Source organism: Bombina bombina, chromosome 6 (assembly GCF_027579735.1).
Source record: "Bombina bombina isolate aBomBom1 chromosome 6, aBomBom1.pri, whole genome shotgun sequence".
Taxonomy (NCBI): Eukaryota; Metazoa; Chordata; class Amphibia; order Anura; family Bombinatoridae; genus Bombina; species Bombina bombina.
This window is the reverse complement of record NC_069504.1, coordinates 841,933,506-841,950,860: the sequence shown is the minus strand read 5'-3', so window position 1 is coordinate 841,950,860 and position 17,355 is coordinate 841,933,506. Positions and strand designations below refer to the sequence as shown.

The window sequence follows — 17,355 nt, the reverse complement described above, 5'->3', positions numbered from 1 at the left end:
TATAGCTTCTGATGGAACATAGGCTATAACACTAGATATAAACCATTACGCCCATGTGGTCTGTATGTCTAGCTAAAAGGCTCGAGTATATGTGAAATCGTTATGCATGCGCAACATGTTTATAAAATGCTTTAAAGGATCAGTAAATACAGTAGATTTGCATAATCAGCAAATGCTTGATAAAAAGATAATGCAATAGAACTTAGGGGCCTATTTAGGAAAGGTCTTGCAGATCTGATCCGACAGTGCGGATCAGGTCCGCAAGACCTCGCTGAATGCGGAGAGCAATACGCTCTCCGCATTTAACATTGCACCAGCAGCTCACAAGAGCTGCTGGTGCAACGCCGCCCCCTGCTGACTCGCGGCCAATCAAGCAGGGAGGTGTCAATCAACCCGATCGTACTCGATCGGGTTGATTTCCGGCGATTCCTGTCCGCCTCATCAGAGCAGGCGGACAGGGTTAAGGAGCAGCGGTCTTTAGACCGCTGCTACATAACTGCTGTTTCTGGCGAGTCTGAAGACTTGCCAGAAACACGGGCCCACAAGTTCCTTAAGGAGCTTGATAAATGGGCACCTTAGTCTGAACTTCAAATGAGTAGTAGATTTGTTTCTGGCAAATTTCAAAGTTATGTCTATTTCCACTGCCCTTGTATCATGTGACAGCTGTAAGCCAATCACAAATGCATATACATATATTCTGTTAAAGCGACACAGAACTCAAATGTTTTGTTTTGTGATTTAGATAGAGCATGCAATTTTAAGCAACTTTCTAATTTACTCCTATTAGCAAATGTTCTTCATTCTCTTTGTATCTTTATTTGAAAAGCAAGAAAGTAAGTTTAGATGCCGGCCCATTTTTGGTGAACAACCTGGGTTGTTCTTGCTGAATGGTGTATAAATTCATCCACCAATAAACAAGTGCTTTCCAGGGTTCTGGACTTTCTTTTTCAAATAAATATTGCAAGAGAACGAAGAACAATTGACAACAGGAGTAAATTATAAAGTTGCTTAAAATTGCATGTTCTATCTGAATCATGAAATAAATCATTTGGGTTCAGTATCCCTTTAATTCTTGCACATGCTTTGTAGGAGATGGTGACTCAAAAAGTGTAAATATAAAAATGCTGTGTGCATTTTGTTAATGGAACTAAATTGGAAACTTATTTAAAATTGCAAGATCTATATGAATCATGAAAGTTTAATTTTGACTTGAGTGTCCCTTTAATTTGTCACTAACCCTTCTACAAATATTACATAAGAATTGAATGAAGTTTGAAATAGAATCTATCCTCTTGTCACTTATCAAAACTAAGCCAAATATGACATTGGCATGACTTGTGACACACTAGTGTGTCCTGACAATACTGTTGAGAAACACTGGTCTATGTTCATAACTATCAAAATTCCAATTTAATTAATTATATATATAGTCAGGATGAGAGTCTTGGTTTATATCAAAATATGGTCAATACGATTATATTATTAGTTAGACATTTAATCTTTAAATACTGGAAAGCCCATTCTGTACCAAAATTTTCAAGTTTGTTAAAGGAAATTCAGTCCCAGATCATATTTGAGTCATTCCAGTTAAACACAGTCTCCGACAGGAAAATAAAATCATTTTTATACGCATGGCTTCCAATAATTAAATCCTACCCGATTAACTTACAAAAACAGATTTTGTCCCCCTTCTTGAACACTAATGCCTTTATGGATCTTGTCCTGCATAATTTTTTCCCAGCTGAGTGGGTTTCGCTTTATAGAGAAGGTTAGGTTATAGGTATTGATAGAGGGGGAAGAGGGCTGGAGACAGGGTGGGTCTCCCCCCCCCCTTTTTTATTTTTTTTTAAATTTATTTATTTTATTACTATGTTCCCTTTTTCTTTTTAATTATGTAAGTAAGGTGGTTTGATGATAAAATTATGCAACAGCGTTAGCTTCAGTTATAAGGATACCATAAATGTATGTACAAAATGCAAGTGTTGGGGCCACTAAGTCTTTATATACCTAAAGAAATGGTATTTGTTCTAGTTTCAATTGAAGAAAGGTATGATTTAATGTTTTTTATTATGCACTATGTTTACTTTACTGGTGGCCTTTGATACCTTGTGAGATGTCCTAATATTGTTTCTGTCTTTTTTCTTTTTGTATATACCTTAATTATACTTGCTGTGAAATTTCAAAAATATTTTTTTTTTTTTTTTTTTTTTTATATATTTAGCTTTTTTAAATGTCTTAATAACTAAATTCATTACTAAATGAGATTTGTATTTACATTTTCTATCAAATTTCAGTACAAGTTTCAAAATGTAAAAGTGTGATCTAGGCAATATTTTAAACCTTTATTAATAATCCCAAAAATAATTGTGTGTTCATTAACATTTAAACTTTGCAAGTGCAAAAATGTCACTATTGAAAAAAAATGCTTGCTAGTCAAAATAGATTTTTAAAGAGATGAAAGTGATCATAAAGTCCAACAAACTCTGCAGTAAGCTGCTTTAATAAAAAATATGTTTGTTTGATAGATTAGAATAAGACGTTTCTTTGGGTCCCCTTGCAAATTATAGGGAGTGTTTTGAGGCCACAAATGTATTTGGGTTATTGGAGGGTTTTCAAAAAGATTACAATGGCTTTCAATGTGAAAACATTGTGAGGCATTTCTCAGATTGTTCCTTAGAAGGCTGATACTATGGAACCGATTTATCATTTGTCTGGCAGACATGATCCGCTGTAGCGACCATATCCGCCAGACATTGATAAATGCCGACAGCGTATGCTTTCGGCATTTGTCATTGCACAAGCAATTCTGGTGAACTGCTTGTACAATGCCACCCCCTGCAGATTCATGGCCAATTGGCCACTAGCAGGGGGTGTCTATAAACCTGATTGTATGAGATTGGGCAGATTGCTGTCCGCAGCCTCAGAGGCAGCGGACGAGTTAAGGAGCAGCGATCTTAAGATCGCTGCTTCTTAACTCTTGTTTCAGTCGAGCCTGTAGGCTCTTGGGTGGAAACAGGAGTATTTGGCCCCATTCGGGCCATGATAAATTGGCCCCTATAAGTGAAAATCAGTACGCTCTATATTTTGCGTGGTTGTACCACATACAGTAAATAAAAAGTTGTATTTACACAGAGAGTAATAATATTATAGGATTGATTACAATCTTGTGCTTCTGCCACTAATACTCATATTGTTACCTCGCGAACATCCCCCCGCCACACATAAAATTGTTATTTGCCTCATTAACCCCTTAAGGACACATCTGCAGTTGGCTCAATTGTTCCATGACAGAATAATTGTCATTGGTTATTGGTTATTAAGGGTTTAATCTTGCAAGAAAATTGACATAATTAAAGAAAAGGAAAATGGATAAATAGGGGTTTATCAATTACATCATAGGTTGAAGGATTTGTATTTGGTTGATCCATTTTAATAGTGAATAGTAAAACTGAAAGGTGACATACAGTTTGTGCAGTTAACATTTGGACTACGAAATCATGAGTCTAGGTCTGTTTAAGGGGTTTGAACACTGACATTACAGATGTATTAGGCATGCGTGTTGGGTTTTTTATTTGGTTTATTTTTATAAATGGAAAAATGGCTATTATTGATTGTTAGTGTTTCTATCTGGGGAATTTACTTCCTAATGTCATTCAATATGGAGGATGTAATGTCAGTGTTTCACACATACACAAAACCATTTTTACATCCGAAAGCTTTTTGGGTTATGCGTAATAAGTGGAAAATTGTTATCTGCTTTTAGCTGTTGAATTTTATAAGTGAAAAATGGCCCTAAAAACGTGTTGATAATTATCAAGAATTTGGATTGTTATCATAACAAATATGACTGGCACATGTTTAATTTTTCATTAAAACGTGAATGAAAAATTGTTTCCAATAAACAATAAAAATGTCTGATTCTGGTCCCATCAACACCGACATCAATATGCCAATAATGATCAAATGATAAATTGTGATTAATCTGTATGATAATAATGTAGTTTACACTAAATTATATCATTCACACAGGTGGCCACAGTGTATTACGCCCTTGTGACAGAGAAGGAAAGACAGTGCAATAACTTTGATCTGTCTGTGACAGTAAAAGATGAGCCACAATGTGAGTATTTGTACCTGTCTATGTGTGTATTGTTAGTTTTCCCCTCGATTTTTGTTTCAGTTTTACCATTTTTCTTCTCACAGTTAAGAAGCCAGAGGGTGTTGCTGAGACAAAATCTATAACTGTATGTGTCAAGTAAGTGACATTCTTCCTTATTACCATATTGCTAACTTTTATGATTATTCACATCTCTAAATATCTTGTGGGTAACTTCCCTTCTGCACTGTTTCCTTAGACATCTTAAAGATGTTGATGCGACTATGTCTATCATCGATATTACTATGATGACTGGGTTCTCTCCTGATATTGAAGCACTTAATAAGGTCAGTGAAAAGGATCAAAATGTGAACAATATGGGAAGTGAAAATTTTTCAATAAAAGAGAGGGAATTTCTCCACCTCTAGAGAAATATAATATTGTATTGGTCATGTCTGCTTAGGGTACAGTATACTTAATCTGTTTGCTATTATCACTTACAGCTATCAAAAGGAGTGGACAAATACATCTCCAAATTTGAAATCAATAAAGATGCAACAGAGAGGGGCACCCTTATTGTCTATTTAGACAAGGTAAATTATAAATCAGTGCTTCTGTCATCCACACCTTTTCATCTCACTATAATATTTTTCAAATTATCTCTTTTCTTCTACATGTAAATACTTAATTTCACTTATCTCCATCTCACTTGACTGTCCTATGCTTAACTCTAACTCTTAAACTATAAAAAAGAAAGGTTGTTCTTCCACTTATTTATATATTTACTAAACAAATCTGAATATATATATATAATATTTTTCTCATTAATAATGCACTATTAAACTAATAAACATGCCTAAAATGGGCAGTAGACAAGGCTCCGCTACAGCAGATGGTTCTGCACACTCATGCACAGCAGGCTGCCATCAATTGGTTGGATGATGTAATCACCTCACAGTATCAGTCAGTGCATGTGCAGGATGACAATATTGGAAAAAGCAGACCAATAAGATGCTATTTAGTGCCCCCCTAGTCACACATATTTGCTCATACATTTAAATAAATATTTGTCTTTCTCCCCTTTAATCTTATACTTCACATAAAAGCTCAATACTCTTCTCTAAACCCTCAGATCTCTCACAAAGAGGAGGAATGTCTTAAGGTTTATGTTCACCAGTTATTTGCGGTTGGTCTCATCCAGCCTGCTGCTATCACAGTGTATGACTATTATACTCCAGGTAAGTGATCATGCAGAGCTTCACATATGTTTTTCACACAGACTTCCATTTACAGGAAACATGTCCACACACCTTTTGGGGTCTACAGTACTGCTTGAATCAAACATAGCACAAGCAAATGCTAGTGTAACCCAATCCCTGCTTTTGATGTTCCAGAAAGGTTTAGAAGCAGCAGATGTAAAACTGGTGCTTCTTAAAGAGACAATAATGTTAAAATTAAATGTACATGATTAAAGGGACAGTGAACCCAATTTTTTTTTCCGTGATTCAGATAGAGCATGAAATTTTAAGCAACTTTCTAATTTACTCCTATTATCAAATCTTCTTCATTCTCTTGGTATCTTTACTTGAAATGCAAGAATGTAAGTTTAGATGCCGGCCCATTTTTGGTGAACAACCTGGGTTGTCCTTGCTGATTGGTTTATAAATTCATCCACCAATAAAAAAGTGCAGTACAGAGTTCTGAACCAAGAAAAAAAGCTTAGATGCCTTCTTTTTCAAATGAAGATAGAAAGATAACGAAGAAAAATGGATAATAGGAGTAAATTAGAAAGTTGCTTCAAATTGCATTCTCTTTCTGAATCACGAAAGAAAAAATGTGGGTTCAGTGTCCCTTTAAGGCCCTGCTATTCAATGGTTCTCCAGCTTTGGGAGAAATTGCAGTTCAGACTTCACAGGGGCTGAACTTACTGAATATAATAATAACTAGTATTTATATAGCGCCTTTCTCCCAGTGTACTCAAAGCACTTTTTCAGCGCTCGCTCTCGGAATTAACCAAATTAGCAGCTGAATAGTAATAGTTGTTATTATTACCCAATTTAATGGTACTCATTTTATCGACCTCGGAAGGATGAAGGGCTGAGTCAGCCCTGCTGGGATTTGAACCTGTGACCTTGGATCTTTTTTTAAACAGGCTTTTTTTTGTAGTCAGGACATTTATCAACTGAGCTACCTCACTGGCGGCCAGAACTCTCCAGCACTGCGAGATCTCTCTCATTTCTATATATGAAGGAGAGACAAGCCCAGTGCAATACAGCACTGCATGATATGACAATGTTGTATTTTAGATTACTTTACATTTTAGATTGGGTCCTTTCAGTATTATAACATTTAAGCTTTGCACTTTGTCATTTATATCCTAATACATTTAGATTTAGCTCTAGCAGTCATTTTACAAATTTTTATTATGTTTTTAGTTTCTGTGTTACTTTAACAAATTAGGATCATACTTTGTATATTTCTGTGTAGCTTTTACAAATTACATTGAATTGCTGCATTGCAAACTAAAATTGACAGCTTCAGAAAGTGGGACAAACTGACAGCTTAAAAAGTGGGATGGACAGGGCTTAACAGAGGAGTTCTGAAGCTCTCTGATAAGTGTTGTGAAATTTTGTAAGCATTTTAAACAAGCTGGTCTCACTAATTTGTCTTGCCAGCTGTCTGCAGGTGAAGTTTGCTCGAAATTTAAAATACAGTTATTTTAAAAGAAAAGTGATATATACTAAAAATATAGTAAAAAGCAAGTTCAACTGTAGTGAAAACGTTTCAGTTTAATTTACAATTGATGCAGACAGTGTCTTTATATCAGCCCAAGGAGTTCTCCAGTTACTTTCTATCTCCCATGGGAATTTTTGTATCCCACAGAGCTTCATTACTTTCTATGGAAGGCATCTCTCATCTCTCTGGTATTTCCAGGTTCTTCCTCTTTTCTTAGAAAATTCAGTGAGTTGTGTTTCTGTGAAGTCAGCACTATAATCTCTCTCTGAAATAGAGAATGTTTGATTATCTGGACCATAGAAAGTAATTAGTCTCTCTTTCAGTTTTAATATAAAATGCATGCAAAATGCAATCTAACTTGTAAAAAGATACACATAATTATGCAAAGTATGAGCCTAATTTGTTAAAGTTACACAGGATCTGTAAAGGCATAATCAGAATTAGTAAAATCACAATCCTAAATAATCTGCTGTATACAAAATAAAATACAAAATAGAAAGTCCAAAGTTTAAATGCAATAACATTTAATCTGAAGTGTAAAGTGATAAGAGACATTTTGATTATCAGGGCATCAGTGAGAACATGGAATTTTAAACACCTTTCTGATATACTTCTGTTATTTAATTTGCTTCGTTCTTTTGTTACTACTGGGAGCTAGCTGCTATTGGATATACAGTATATTCCTTTGTCTTTGGCTAGCTCCCAGGAGTACACTGCTGCTCAATGCTACCAAGAAAACAAAGCAAATTTGATAATAGAAGTAAATTAAAAAGTTTTTAAAAAATATATGCTCTATCTGAATAAGAATTGTTTTTTTGTTTAAAGTTCCTTTAACTTTCAGTTGACATCTCTCATAAGCGAGACTGTGCCATTATGCCCACAAAGTTACTTATGGAGCTTCACAAATCTGTGCCACAGTCCTTTCTTTATATATATAGTGTATATCAGGGTTCAGACATCCCCAGGAGCTGGGGAGCAAAAACTCTTTTACATATATATTTTGCCCTGGAAATAAACTACACTTAGCGGAGGAGAGATAATGAGCATGAAACAGCTGTTCAGTGTTTTTTGTTTTTGTTAAAGTAACCCCTAAAGGGATTTTTGTGGCTACACACTGTACGAGAAGGAAAAAGCATGAGATTTTGTATATCTAATTTGCATATATTACACAGAGTTCTCTCAATTTTTATTGACTCTTATTTTTATGATATTGAGAATTTTAATTTCACTCTTTTATCTCCACCATAACACATGAATGTATAGTGTGTATATATATATATATATATATATATATATATATGCACAGTAACTGATGACATGGATAACACCTTAAAACTTTTCATATGTGGCTAACTGTTTCAAACATAAAATATTATAAGCCTGTTGCACATTAGCATTACTTTTAGAAAGAAATTCTACTACTACAATATATAAGATAACACTGACATCTAAAGGATTGACCCTAACATTGTGGGGGGGGGGTGACCCTAAGCGCACAATATTTTAAATATTTTACAGAACATTTTACATTGTTTGCATATTATCTTACTATAAAACATCATGTATCTCATCACTTATTTTTCTTAACAGAAAGCCGCTGCACTAAATTCTATCATGTGGATAAGCAAAGTGCTTTACTGGGCAAGATATGCAAGGATGAAGTGTGTCGTTGTGCAGAGGGTAAGAAATGTAATAAAGTAACAACACATTCTGCTGTTTGGAATAAATGATAAGGAAAGACTGGACTGTTTACTCAATAGATTTGATAATTTTCTAAGAGTTAAGATAGGTATAAGTGTAAAATTATGATGCTGCATTCAAAACATTTGAGGTTATACGGAGCAGACTCATATGAGCGGAAGAGCAGGAACTGCTTCTTTTGCTTCTCCACCAATTTAGAGGGGGTCAGATCAATTACCCGAACATTTGCTTGCTCAGGGTGATTGGCATGATCTGCTCTAGTGCAATTGGTTGCGCAGAAGCAGAGGCAGCATTGCACAAGAAACCTCTTGCGCAATGTTAAATTGTGCCATATGATACAGCATCGCAAGTAATAGTTACAGGCTGACAGGTTCATTATTTGTGAACCTGTCCACAATGATACATTTTGCCCATAAAGCAGATTACAAGATACTGGTTGCTGTACCAAAATAGAAGTGTTTTGCTGTAAAGAGCATACTTCAATCAAAAGATGAATAAAGAAATGTTGATAGACAAGGAAATTTATTGTTATGTGTGCGGACAAGGTTTTTATAGAGAGAACCTATCAGCATGCCTTCGGGGCCTGTGGAGCAGCATCAGCTGAAGGAATTTAAGATTACACAAGCAATTGCTTGTGCAACCTGCCCCCTGCCTTCCCATGACCAATGGCATAGGAGCAGGGCTTGTCAGTCATTCTGGACAAATGAGTCAGGATTGTCCACGTTAAGAAGCAGAGGTTGTACAACTCTAAAATGGCTCAAAGCTGCTAACGCAGCTTTATAAATGGGGCACAAGGTGGTTTGGCATACAGTAGATAAGAACAGACTCAAGACTGTTTAGAAAGAGTAATACAGAGACAGATTAGACTTTTTTGAAGGTATGATACAGATAAGATCAAAAGAGACGCTGTACAGAGTTTTAAGTGAGGTTAGCTTCTATAAAGTGGGTAAGCTAAGATGTGACAAGATATTTACTAATGCCTAGGGGGAATATAAAGGGTAAATATTAAGGCACCTTCTGTTTCCTAGAGGGTAAGATTTTTCATATAACTAGATTTGCTGCTGTTCAAATGGAAACTGAGTAGGCAAATCTTGATGTTTTGTTGTTCAGATGGGGAGCAGATTTCCAGAAGGACTGCAAAAAGTGATGTTCAAAGTAATATAATAAAAACTAGAATTTGAACCTTTAATACAAACTACAAAAAGTGGTTATGTGGAGTAATAGAAGAGAGTAATTGATGTCATGGATTATGTTTATGCGTTTTAATAACTTAATGTCCCTATTATTTAGAGAACTGTTTCATGCAGCAGCAGATAAATGATGACATCACTGCAGAATTGCGATTCAATAAAGCATGTGAACCTGGTGTTGACTATGGTAAGAAATAATATTACATGAGCACTCTTTTAATTACATGTGACAATTCCAGTGACAAATCCTAAAAACTAAACTACTATCTCCTACAGTCTGTCTGTTTATTTGTGTGTGTATATGTTATATTTTATACTTTGTTTTATAAATTGATCAATTAATTATGTTCTAGTTTGATTTCTTTACTAAAGAATCATTTGAAAGTTTTCATCACTGCATATCACAATATTATTGATTTACCTGCTTCATTCAACAGTGTACAAAGCCACAGTTACTGCAGTAGAGGCTGGAGACTATGATACCTATGTGTTGAAGATTGATAAAGTTATTAAAGAAGGTAAAATCATTTTTTGTTTTACAAAGCTATGGTATAGTCAAGTAAAAGGGAAACAGAGGGCATTCTTAGAGGGAAAGCCTATATTTGAGAATAGGGTCATAAGATGGACAGCGAGAAATATTTATTTACTTTACTCTTTTATATCCAGGTACTGATGAGGACACTGCAGGTAAAACGCGTAACTTCATCAGCCATGCAAAATGCAGAAACGCCTTAAATTTGGAAGTAAATAAAGCTTATTTAATCTGGGGCTCAACTCTTGATCTATGGAACCAGCCATCTGGGTAAGTGCAGCTAACACATTTTTATTTTAATTAAGAAGTTATGTTTGAGAAATATATATGAGTCTAAGTTTTTTTTTAAGATTTCTAGAATAAGACATCTTTTGAGGCTGCATCAACTATTATGATCATTGTTAACTCAAGAAAGAGAATTAGAAACTCAAATTTATCTGCCATCTTTAAAATAGGGATGGGCGAATGTTTCTAAAAATTCAAAATTTAAAACGAATTTTGATACATTCATTTGTTAGAATTGAATTTCGAATGTTTATATAACATTCTAACATTCTTTTTTTTTAATTTTCGTTTTCAAATTTTTCAAAAATATTCGTTTGAATAATAGAATGTTTAGCTATGTATTTTATATCACATTCAAATTTGAAAATGTAATATTCGAATTCGAATGTGACATTCAAATTCGAATGTCACATTCAAAATAGTATTTCTAGTCTACAATTGTGTTTAATAAATGTAATATTCAAATTTGAATGCTACATTCGAATGTAGCATTCAAATTCGAAACAGTATTTCTAGTCTAATACAGTTTTATAAATGTAAAATTCAAATTCGTATGTGACATTCAAATTTGAATGTAACATTTAAATTTGAAATAGTATTTCTACTCTACAGCTGTGTTTAATAAATGTAATATTCGAATTTGAATGTGACATGACATTTGAATTTGAATGTGTCATTCGAAGACTGTAAATAACATTCGATAATAGAATTTTTAAGAATATTCGTTCTTATCAACATTCGATTATGTAAATCGAATGTCTACAATAACATTCATTCTAACATTCAAATTTGAATATAAACACATTCGCCCATACCTACTTTAAAAACAGATTAAATTCAACCAGGACAAAAAATATATATTATACACTACAAAATGGAGGTAAAATGTAACAACTTTTAAAAGATAATAATATATCTAATAAATGTTACTAGGCTACACACTTCTGCAGATTGTACTTGATAGTGTTACCTGCTATAAATGTACATTCGATTCGGAAACATCCCCCCAAAAAATCACTAATTCCTTTGTATTTTTAAAATTTGTTTTATAAAAAAAATAACTGGAACCTTTAACTAATAAACCAAGGAACAAATGATGGCGCAGCAGAAAATGAGTTCAGATTTTCACTTTTCAAGCAAGAAAGGTTTTAGAAGTTAAAATATACACTATTTAAAAACTAAATCCAGCAATTTCATTGTCAGTTAATTGATTTCCTGTGCCAGCCAACAAGCATGTAAGTTTCAATTTTCTTCCTGACCCCATGGAAAAAAAATTTGTGCTGCTGCTGGATGTTCCCTGTAGGCAATAAGGGGTTAACATATTTTTGCTAAGGAACTAATAATATTGTAAAAATTGACCAAATCTAACCTTAAAAGAAACTAAAGATTTTTTTTCACTATGAATAATTCATCTGAAACCAATAATTAGATAAAACAGTAAAAGTTAAAATTAAGCTTTCATGATTCAGATATAGCATGTAACTTTAAACTACTTTCTAATTTACTCCTATTTAATTTGCTTTGTCCTCTTGGTATCCTTTTTTGAAAAGCATAAATATTGAGCAGTAATGCACCAATAGGAGGTGACTGCACATACTGTATATGCCTTTTCTCATTTGCTTACCTGATGTGTTCAGATAGCTCCTAGTGGTATATTGCTGCTAATTCAACAAAGGATATCAAGCAAATTAAACAAATTTGATAATAGAAGTCAACTGGTAAGTTGTTTAAATGGACAGTAAACACTTTTAGATGGTAATATAAAATGATAAATTGTATATATATATAAAACTTTGCAATATACTTTAATAATGTAATTTGTCCCCTTTTCCTGTAATTCCATTCTGAAATTGTGACCTTTTCAGTTGCTGTTAGAAATGGAAGTGGTATTATGAGTTGAAATAAAAAAGTTTGCGCTGGCGCGCTAACCTGGCGCATGCAAACAGGTTACTTCTAGCGCAATTAGGCTATGGCGCAAAAGATAATCTCTTCCTCCATAGAAGTCAATGGAGAATTTTTTTTTTTAAATCTAACACTGGACTTGAGTGCTATTTCACATTTCCTGCACATTTCAAAATATGTTCTATTTATTTAAAAAGTAAATATATATATATATAGTATTTTGGTAACATATATTTATAACTATATACAGTATATGTGTATATATATATATATATATATATATATAGAGAGAGAGAGAGAGAGAGAGAGAGAGAGAGATGATTATATATAGATATATACAGCTATGTGCAGAACATAGATATTTAAAGTAAAAATACACTATAACACTTTATTAAAATTGAATACTGCAGGAATATGGTTTTACATGTTTTCATCAACTTAATTGCAAAAGGCTCCAATGCACTTATATATACAGTATATATATGTCTATATGTGTGTACATATGCATTTATGTGTATATATGTGTATATATGTCTTTAAATACATATATATGCATATAAGTACATAAATACATATGTACACACACATATATATATATATATATATATATATATATATATACTTCTTTAGACATGTATATGTATGTATCTCAATGTTAAATCCCTTTGCCTGCCTTTTTTTTTTTTACACCTAAGATCTCCTATCTTTGAGCCCTTCTAACTTTTGTGCGCAATATTTTTGAAATAATTTTTATTAGATGGTGTAACTGTACTTTGTAATGTATTTTTGATCAAAAGATTTTAGAGATTTTAGAGCTCAAAGCTGCACTTACCTGGTCTTCTTTTCAGGCTCTTATAATCTGGTCTGCTTTTTCAAAAGCGCTTTGCGGGCGCACTTTTGAACTTAATGTAGCTTGCTCCTGCTCTGGTCTGGTAGCGGGAGCGAGCTACATTAAGTTCAATAGCGCGATTGAGTGAGCTGTGATTAAACAGAGCACCTCTGAAGCGCTTTTGAAAAAAACAGAACAGATTAGAAGAGCCTGGAAAGAAGATCAGGTAAGTGCAGCTTTGAACTCTAAAATCTCTAAAATCTTTAGATTTTAAAAGCTCTCGTTAAGATAACGACATGCAGATTTATATCAAATTATTTTTTTAAGTTTACTATCCCTTTAAGACTGCAACATCCACTGTATGTTGCTTGTCGCAAGATAGGCTCGCAGTGATTTAAAAGTTCTGTCTCGCAAGACCACATTATTTCTGCATGCATCGCTGCCTGAATGCCCTAAGTGATCTACAGTAAATGCAGGGTACAATGGCTGTGATTATGGTGGTAAAAAAAGGCTGCTTATTAGTACAAACCTTAGTACCATATATATGCACATGTTACCGAACTTTAAAAAATTAAAAAAAAAGAGGCTAAAGCAATATTTAAAACTGTATTACTAAACTGTTTTATATTTGTTAAAAAATAAAATGCAGTAAATAAATGTACAGTTTTATTAATGCACTATTTCAGTTTAATGTTAATTGTTAAGTTAATTAACTAAAAAACGTATTACTAATGTTATAATTCTGATACAACTTACAGATATGGGGCCGATTTATCATCGTTCTGTTCGACATGATTCGCTCAGCGGATCATGTCTGACAGACATCGATGAATGCCGACAGCATACACTGTTGGCATTTATCATTGCACAAGCAGTTCACCAGAACTGCTTGTGCAATGCCGCCCCCTGCAGATTCACAGCCAATCGGCCGCTAGCAGGGGGTGTCAATCAGCCCGATCGTATAGGCGGACAAGTTATGGAGCAGTGGTCTTTAGACCGCTGTTTCATAAATGCTGTTTCCGGCGAGCCTGAAGGCTCCTGCGGAAACAGGGGCATCAAGCTCCATTCGGAGCTTGATAATTTGGCCCCTTTATGTTGTCAATAGTGGATATAAATATTTTTTTAACTTGAGCTTTTGTCTTTTACAGCTATGCTTACATCATCGGGAAAGAGACATGGATTGAGCGGTGGCCAGATGAGAGAGAATGTCAGACTGCTGAGTTCCAACAGGCTTGTGATGATATTGAAATGATTACTCAAAACCTGGAGCTTGGGGGTTGTCCCAACTAATCAAGGGAATTCTAATGCCATACTTTCAAAATCTGACATTTCACTTTAAATTTCTTGTAATATTTTATACAACATTAAAACTTATATTTTATGTTTCACCTTTTTTATTTAATAATCTGGTCTTGTGTCCATACGTGGCTGGGTTAAGGGAAATAAAAAAACTCGACATTTTAAGAAGTAAAGAAAATAGAAGTTTTAGTTGGGGAGAAGCATTAAATGACACATTAGGATAGCAAAACTAAAAACAAAATAATAGACGTGCAGAACATTTACCTTTGATTTTGTTAAATTAATGTAAATGTTCCAAAGCTACAGTTGCGAAAGTTCACCTGTAGCTTTATACTTACCTTCAGCGCACTGGAGAGCCACGCTAACCCACTTCTCTTCAACACAGAGCCCCAACCATGCTAGGAGGCTTAGCGGGGCAGCTCCCAGGGCCTGCAATAAAGGACCATCTCCTTTGGTGCAGGCCCTGTGATCCGCCACACTAAGCCTCCTATTGGCACGGGCGGGGCTCTGTGAAGAAGAGGACTAGATAAGCGCAGCTCTCCAGTGCACAAAAGGTAAATATTTGATCCATTTAAAGGAAACGAATGAATGCCGATAAATTTTGGGGTGCATTTGTTTAGGTATTTGTTAGTCATAGAAAAAAATATCCCTGTTTTGTCACAAATTTGCATTTGTGACAAAACCTAATGCACATGTCTAGAAAATAAAACAATAATAATATATAAAACAAGCCATGGTTCCCAAAGTGTGTGATTACAGTCCCTTTGGGGAGTGGTGGTATTTCGGGAGAGGCAGGATACAGTTGTCTGTCAATGGTTTTCCAGTCTTCTCTCTGGTGTCATAAGAAATAACCTGTGCAGTGCACGCTACATACTAATTTAGTAGAATATACTTTCCATAAAGTTTATTTATTGATGCAGATGTACAACTGTGTTCCAAACAAAGAAATTGACTCAATATATCCAAACATGGAGATTTAAGACCCCTGAGTGACGTGAAACCAGACACTGGGAAACTGGTATTGCGTTGTCAAGTCCATCCATCATATTAAAGGGACAGTAAAGTGTAAAAAAAAAAACTTTCATGATTTAAATAGGGCATGTAATTTTAAACAACTTTCCAATTTACTTTTATTACCAATTTTGCTTTGTTCTCTTGGCATTCTTAGTTGAAAGCTAAATCTAGGAGGTTCATGTGCTAATATCTTAGACCTTGAAGACTGCCTCTAATCTGAAAGCATTTTATCAGTTTTTCACCACTAGAGGGCGTTAGTTCATGTGTTTCATATAGATAACATTGAGCTCAGGCATGTGAAGCTCCTAGGAGTCAGCAATGATTGGCTAAAAATGCAAGTCTGTCAAAAGAACTGAAATAAGGGGGCAGTTTGCAGAGGCATAGATACAAGGTAATCACAGAGGTAAAAAGTATATTATTATAACTGTGTTGGTTATGCAAAATTGAGGAATGGGTAATAAAGGGATTATCTACCTTTTTAAACAATTTTTTGAATAGTAGATTAAAAGTGAAGCATAAAAATGTTATCACTATGGTATGCTAACAACTCTAGAGTGAAGTTCATAGTGCTTCCATTTTTACTCTCATATTACAAGTTAAGAGTGAAATGATAGCACTTGAAAGCCTTGGATGCGCTAACATCTGGATGTCAAATATTGTGGGTGCACTAAATCTCCATATAATCCCCAAGGCAGAACATGCTGTGATCAAAGATGTCACCACAGAAAATGCAGCATGTCTGCAGAAATAATGGAAAACACGCAGGAACTGTTATCGCTTTCAATTTGCAGCGCTGCTCCACATCAGGCAGTTCTCTTTAAACAGTGCTGTGCTCTGACTGCACTTTGTAAGTTTTCCTTAATACAGTGCAGCCAGAGAAAAGTGCTGTTTGAAGAGAACAGTCAAATATGGAGCAGCAATGCAAAGTGAAAAGCATTGATTGATGACTGGCTCTCAGACATTTATTCAACCTCTCTCCCTAGCATCCTGAATGTAAGATGTTCTTGTGAGCAATGCACTTTTTTTTTATTTTATTTTTTTAATATTTTTTTATTGAGGTTAAGGAAGATACAGTACAAGAGAACCACTTACAAAGGCCCTTAACCAGTAAGGGCAAATTATCAAAATATACAATGCTATTCATATACATAGCAATACAACACTATTATGAGACATAAAAGAAAATATACAATCCAATGGCTAGTAGTAACAAAAGACCAAACACCAAAGGTAATTCAAGCATTGTAAATGTACCTATGTGGTTAATGGAAACATAGAACTTTACCTCAATTTTTTGACATTGACACTGTACAACTAGTTAAAGGGAAAAAAAATATATTACTTCACTTTATTTCTCATATAGAACTGACCACATATTGCGGGGGACATAAGAATAAAAAGAAAGTAGGCCAGAGAACAAATTATCTCAAGGTAAACAATCTCATAATTTAAATCTAAAGAATAAATATGTGATATAAAATCACTAGAGGGCACTAAAGTGCAACTTGATAGATATATCTTAAGTATATAGAGCCCACTATTAATATGAGCTATTAACAATTGAACCAAAGAACCCTTAACAATAGTGTGGATTCTTAATATAAACACTATCTATATGATGCAATGTCGAGAGAAATATACACAAACCACATATATAATGAACCAAAACTGCACCTCTCAAGACATATACTCTAAAAGTAATGTGAAACAGAATCCTAAAAAAAAAAAGTACATTAAATACACCAGAGGGCGCTGGTGTGACTAATAATGA

The 17,355-nt window shown here is 34.3% G+C and overlaps 1 protein-coding gene across 1 annotated transcript in view; it reads left to right on the top strand.

Annotated features, from left to right (window-relative positions):
* Window positions 1–14,657, top strand: part of LOC128663754 (complement C3) — a 108,603-nt gene extending 93,946 nt beyond the window's left edge. The window contains exons 32-41 of the mRNA XM_053718239.1: window positions 4,030–4,120; window positions 4,204–4,255; window positions 4,356–4,443; window positions 4,600–4,689; window positions 5,229–5,334; window positions 8,423–8,512; window positions 9,824–9,910; window positions 10,161–10,241; window positions 10,390–10,525; window positions 14,420–14,657. Coding sequence (XP_053574214.1) covers window positions 4,030–4,120; window positions 4,204–4,255; window positions 4,356–4,443; window positions 4,600–4,689; window positions 5,229–5,334; window positions 8,423–8,512; window positions 9,824–9,910; window positions 10,161–10,241; window positions 10,390–10,525; window positions 14,420–14,561 — 963 coding nt within the window. The 3' untranslated portion in view covers window positions 14,562–14,657. The remainder of the gene's footprint in view (window positions 1–4,029; window positions 4,121–4,203; window positions 4,256–4,355; window positions 4,444–4,599; window positions 4,690–5,228; window positions 5,335–8,422; window positions 8,513–9,823; window positions 9,911–10,160; window positions 10,242–10,389; window positions 10,526–14,419) is intronic.
* Window positions 14,658–17,355: the final 2,698 nt, after the last annotated feature.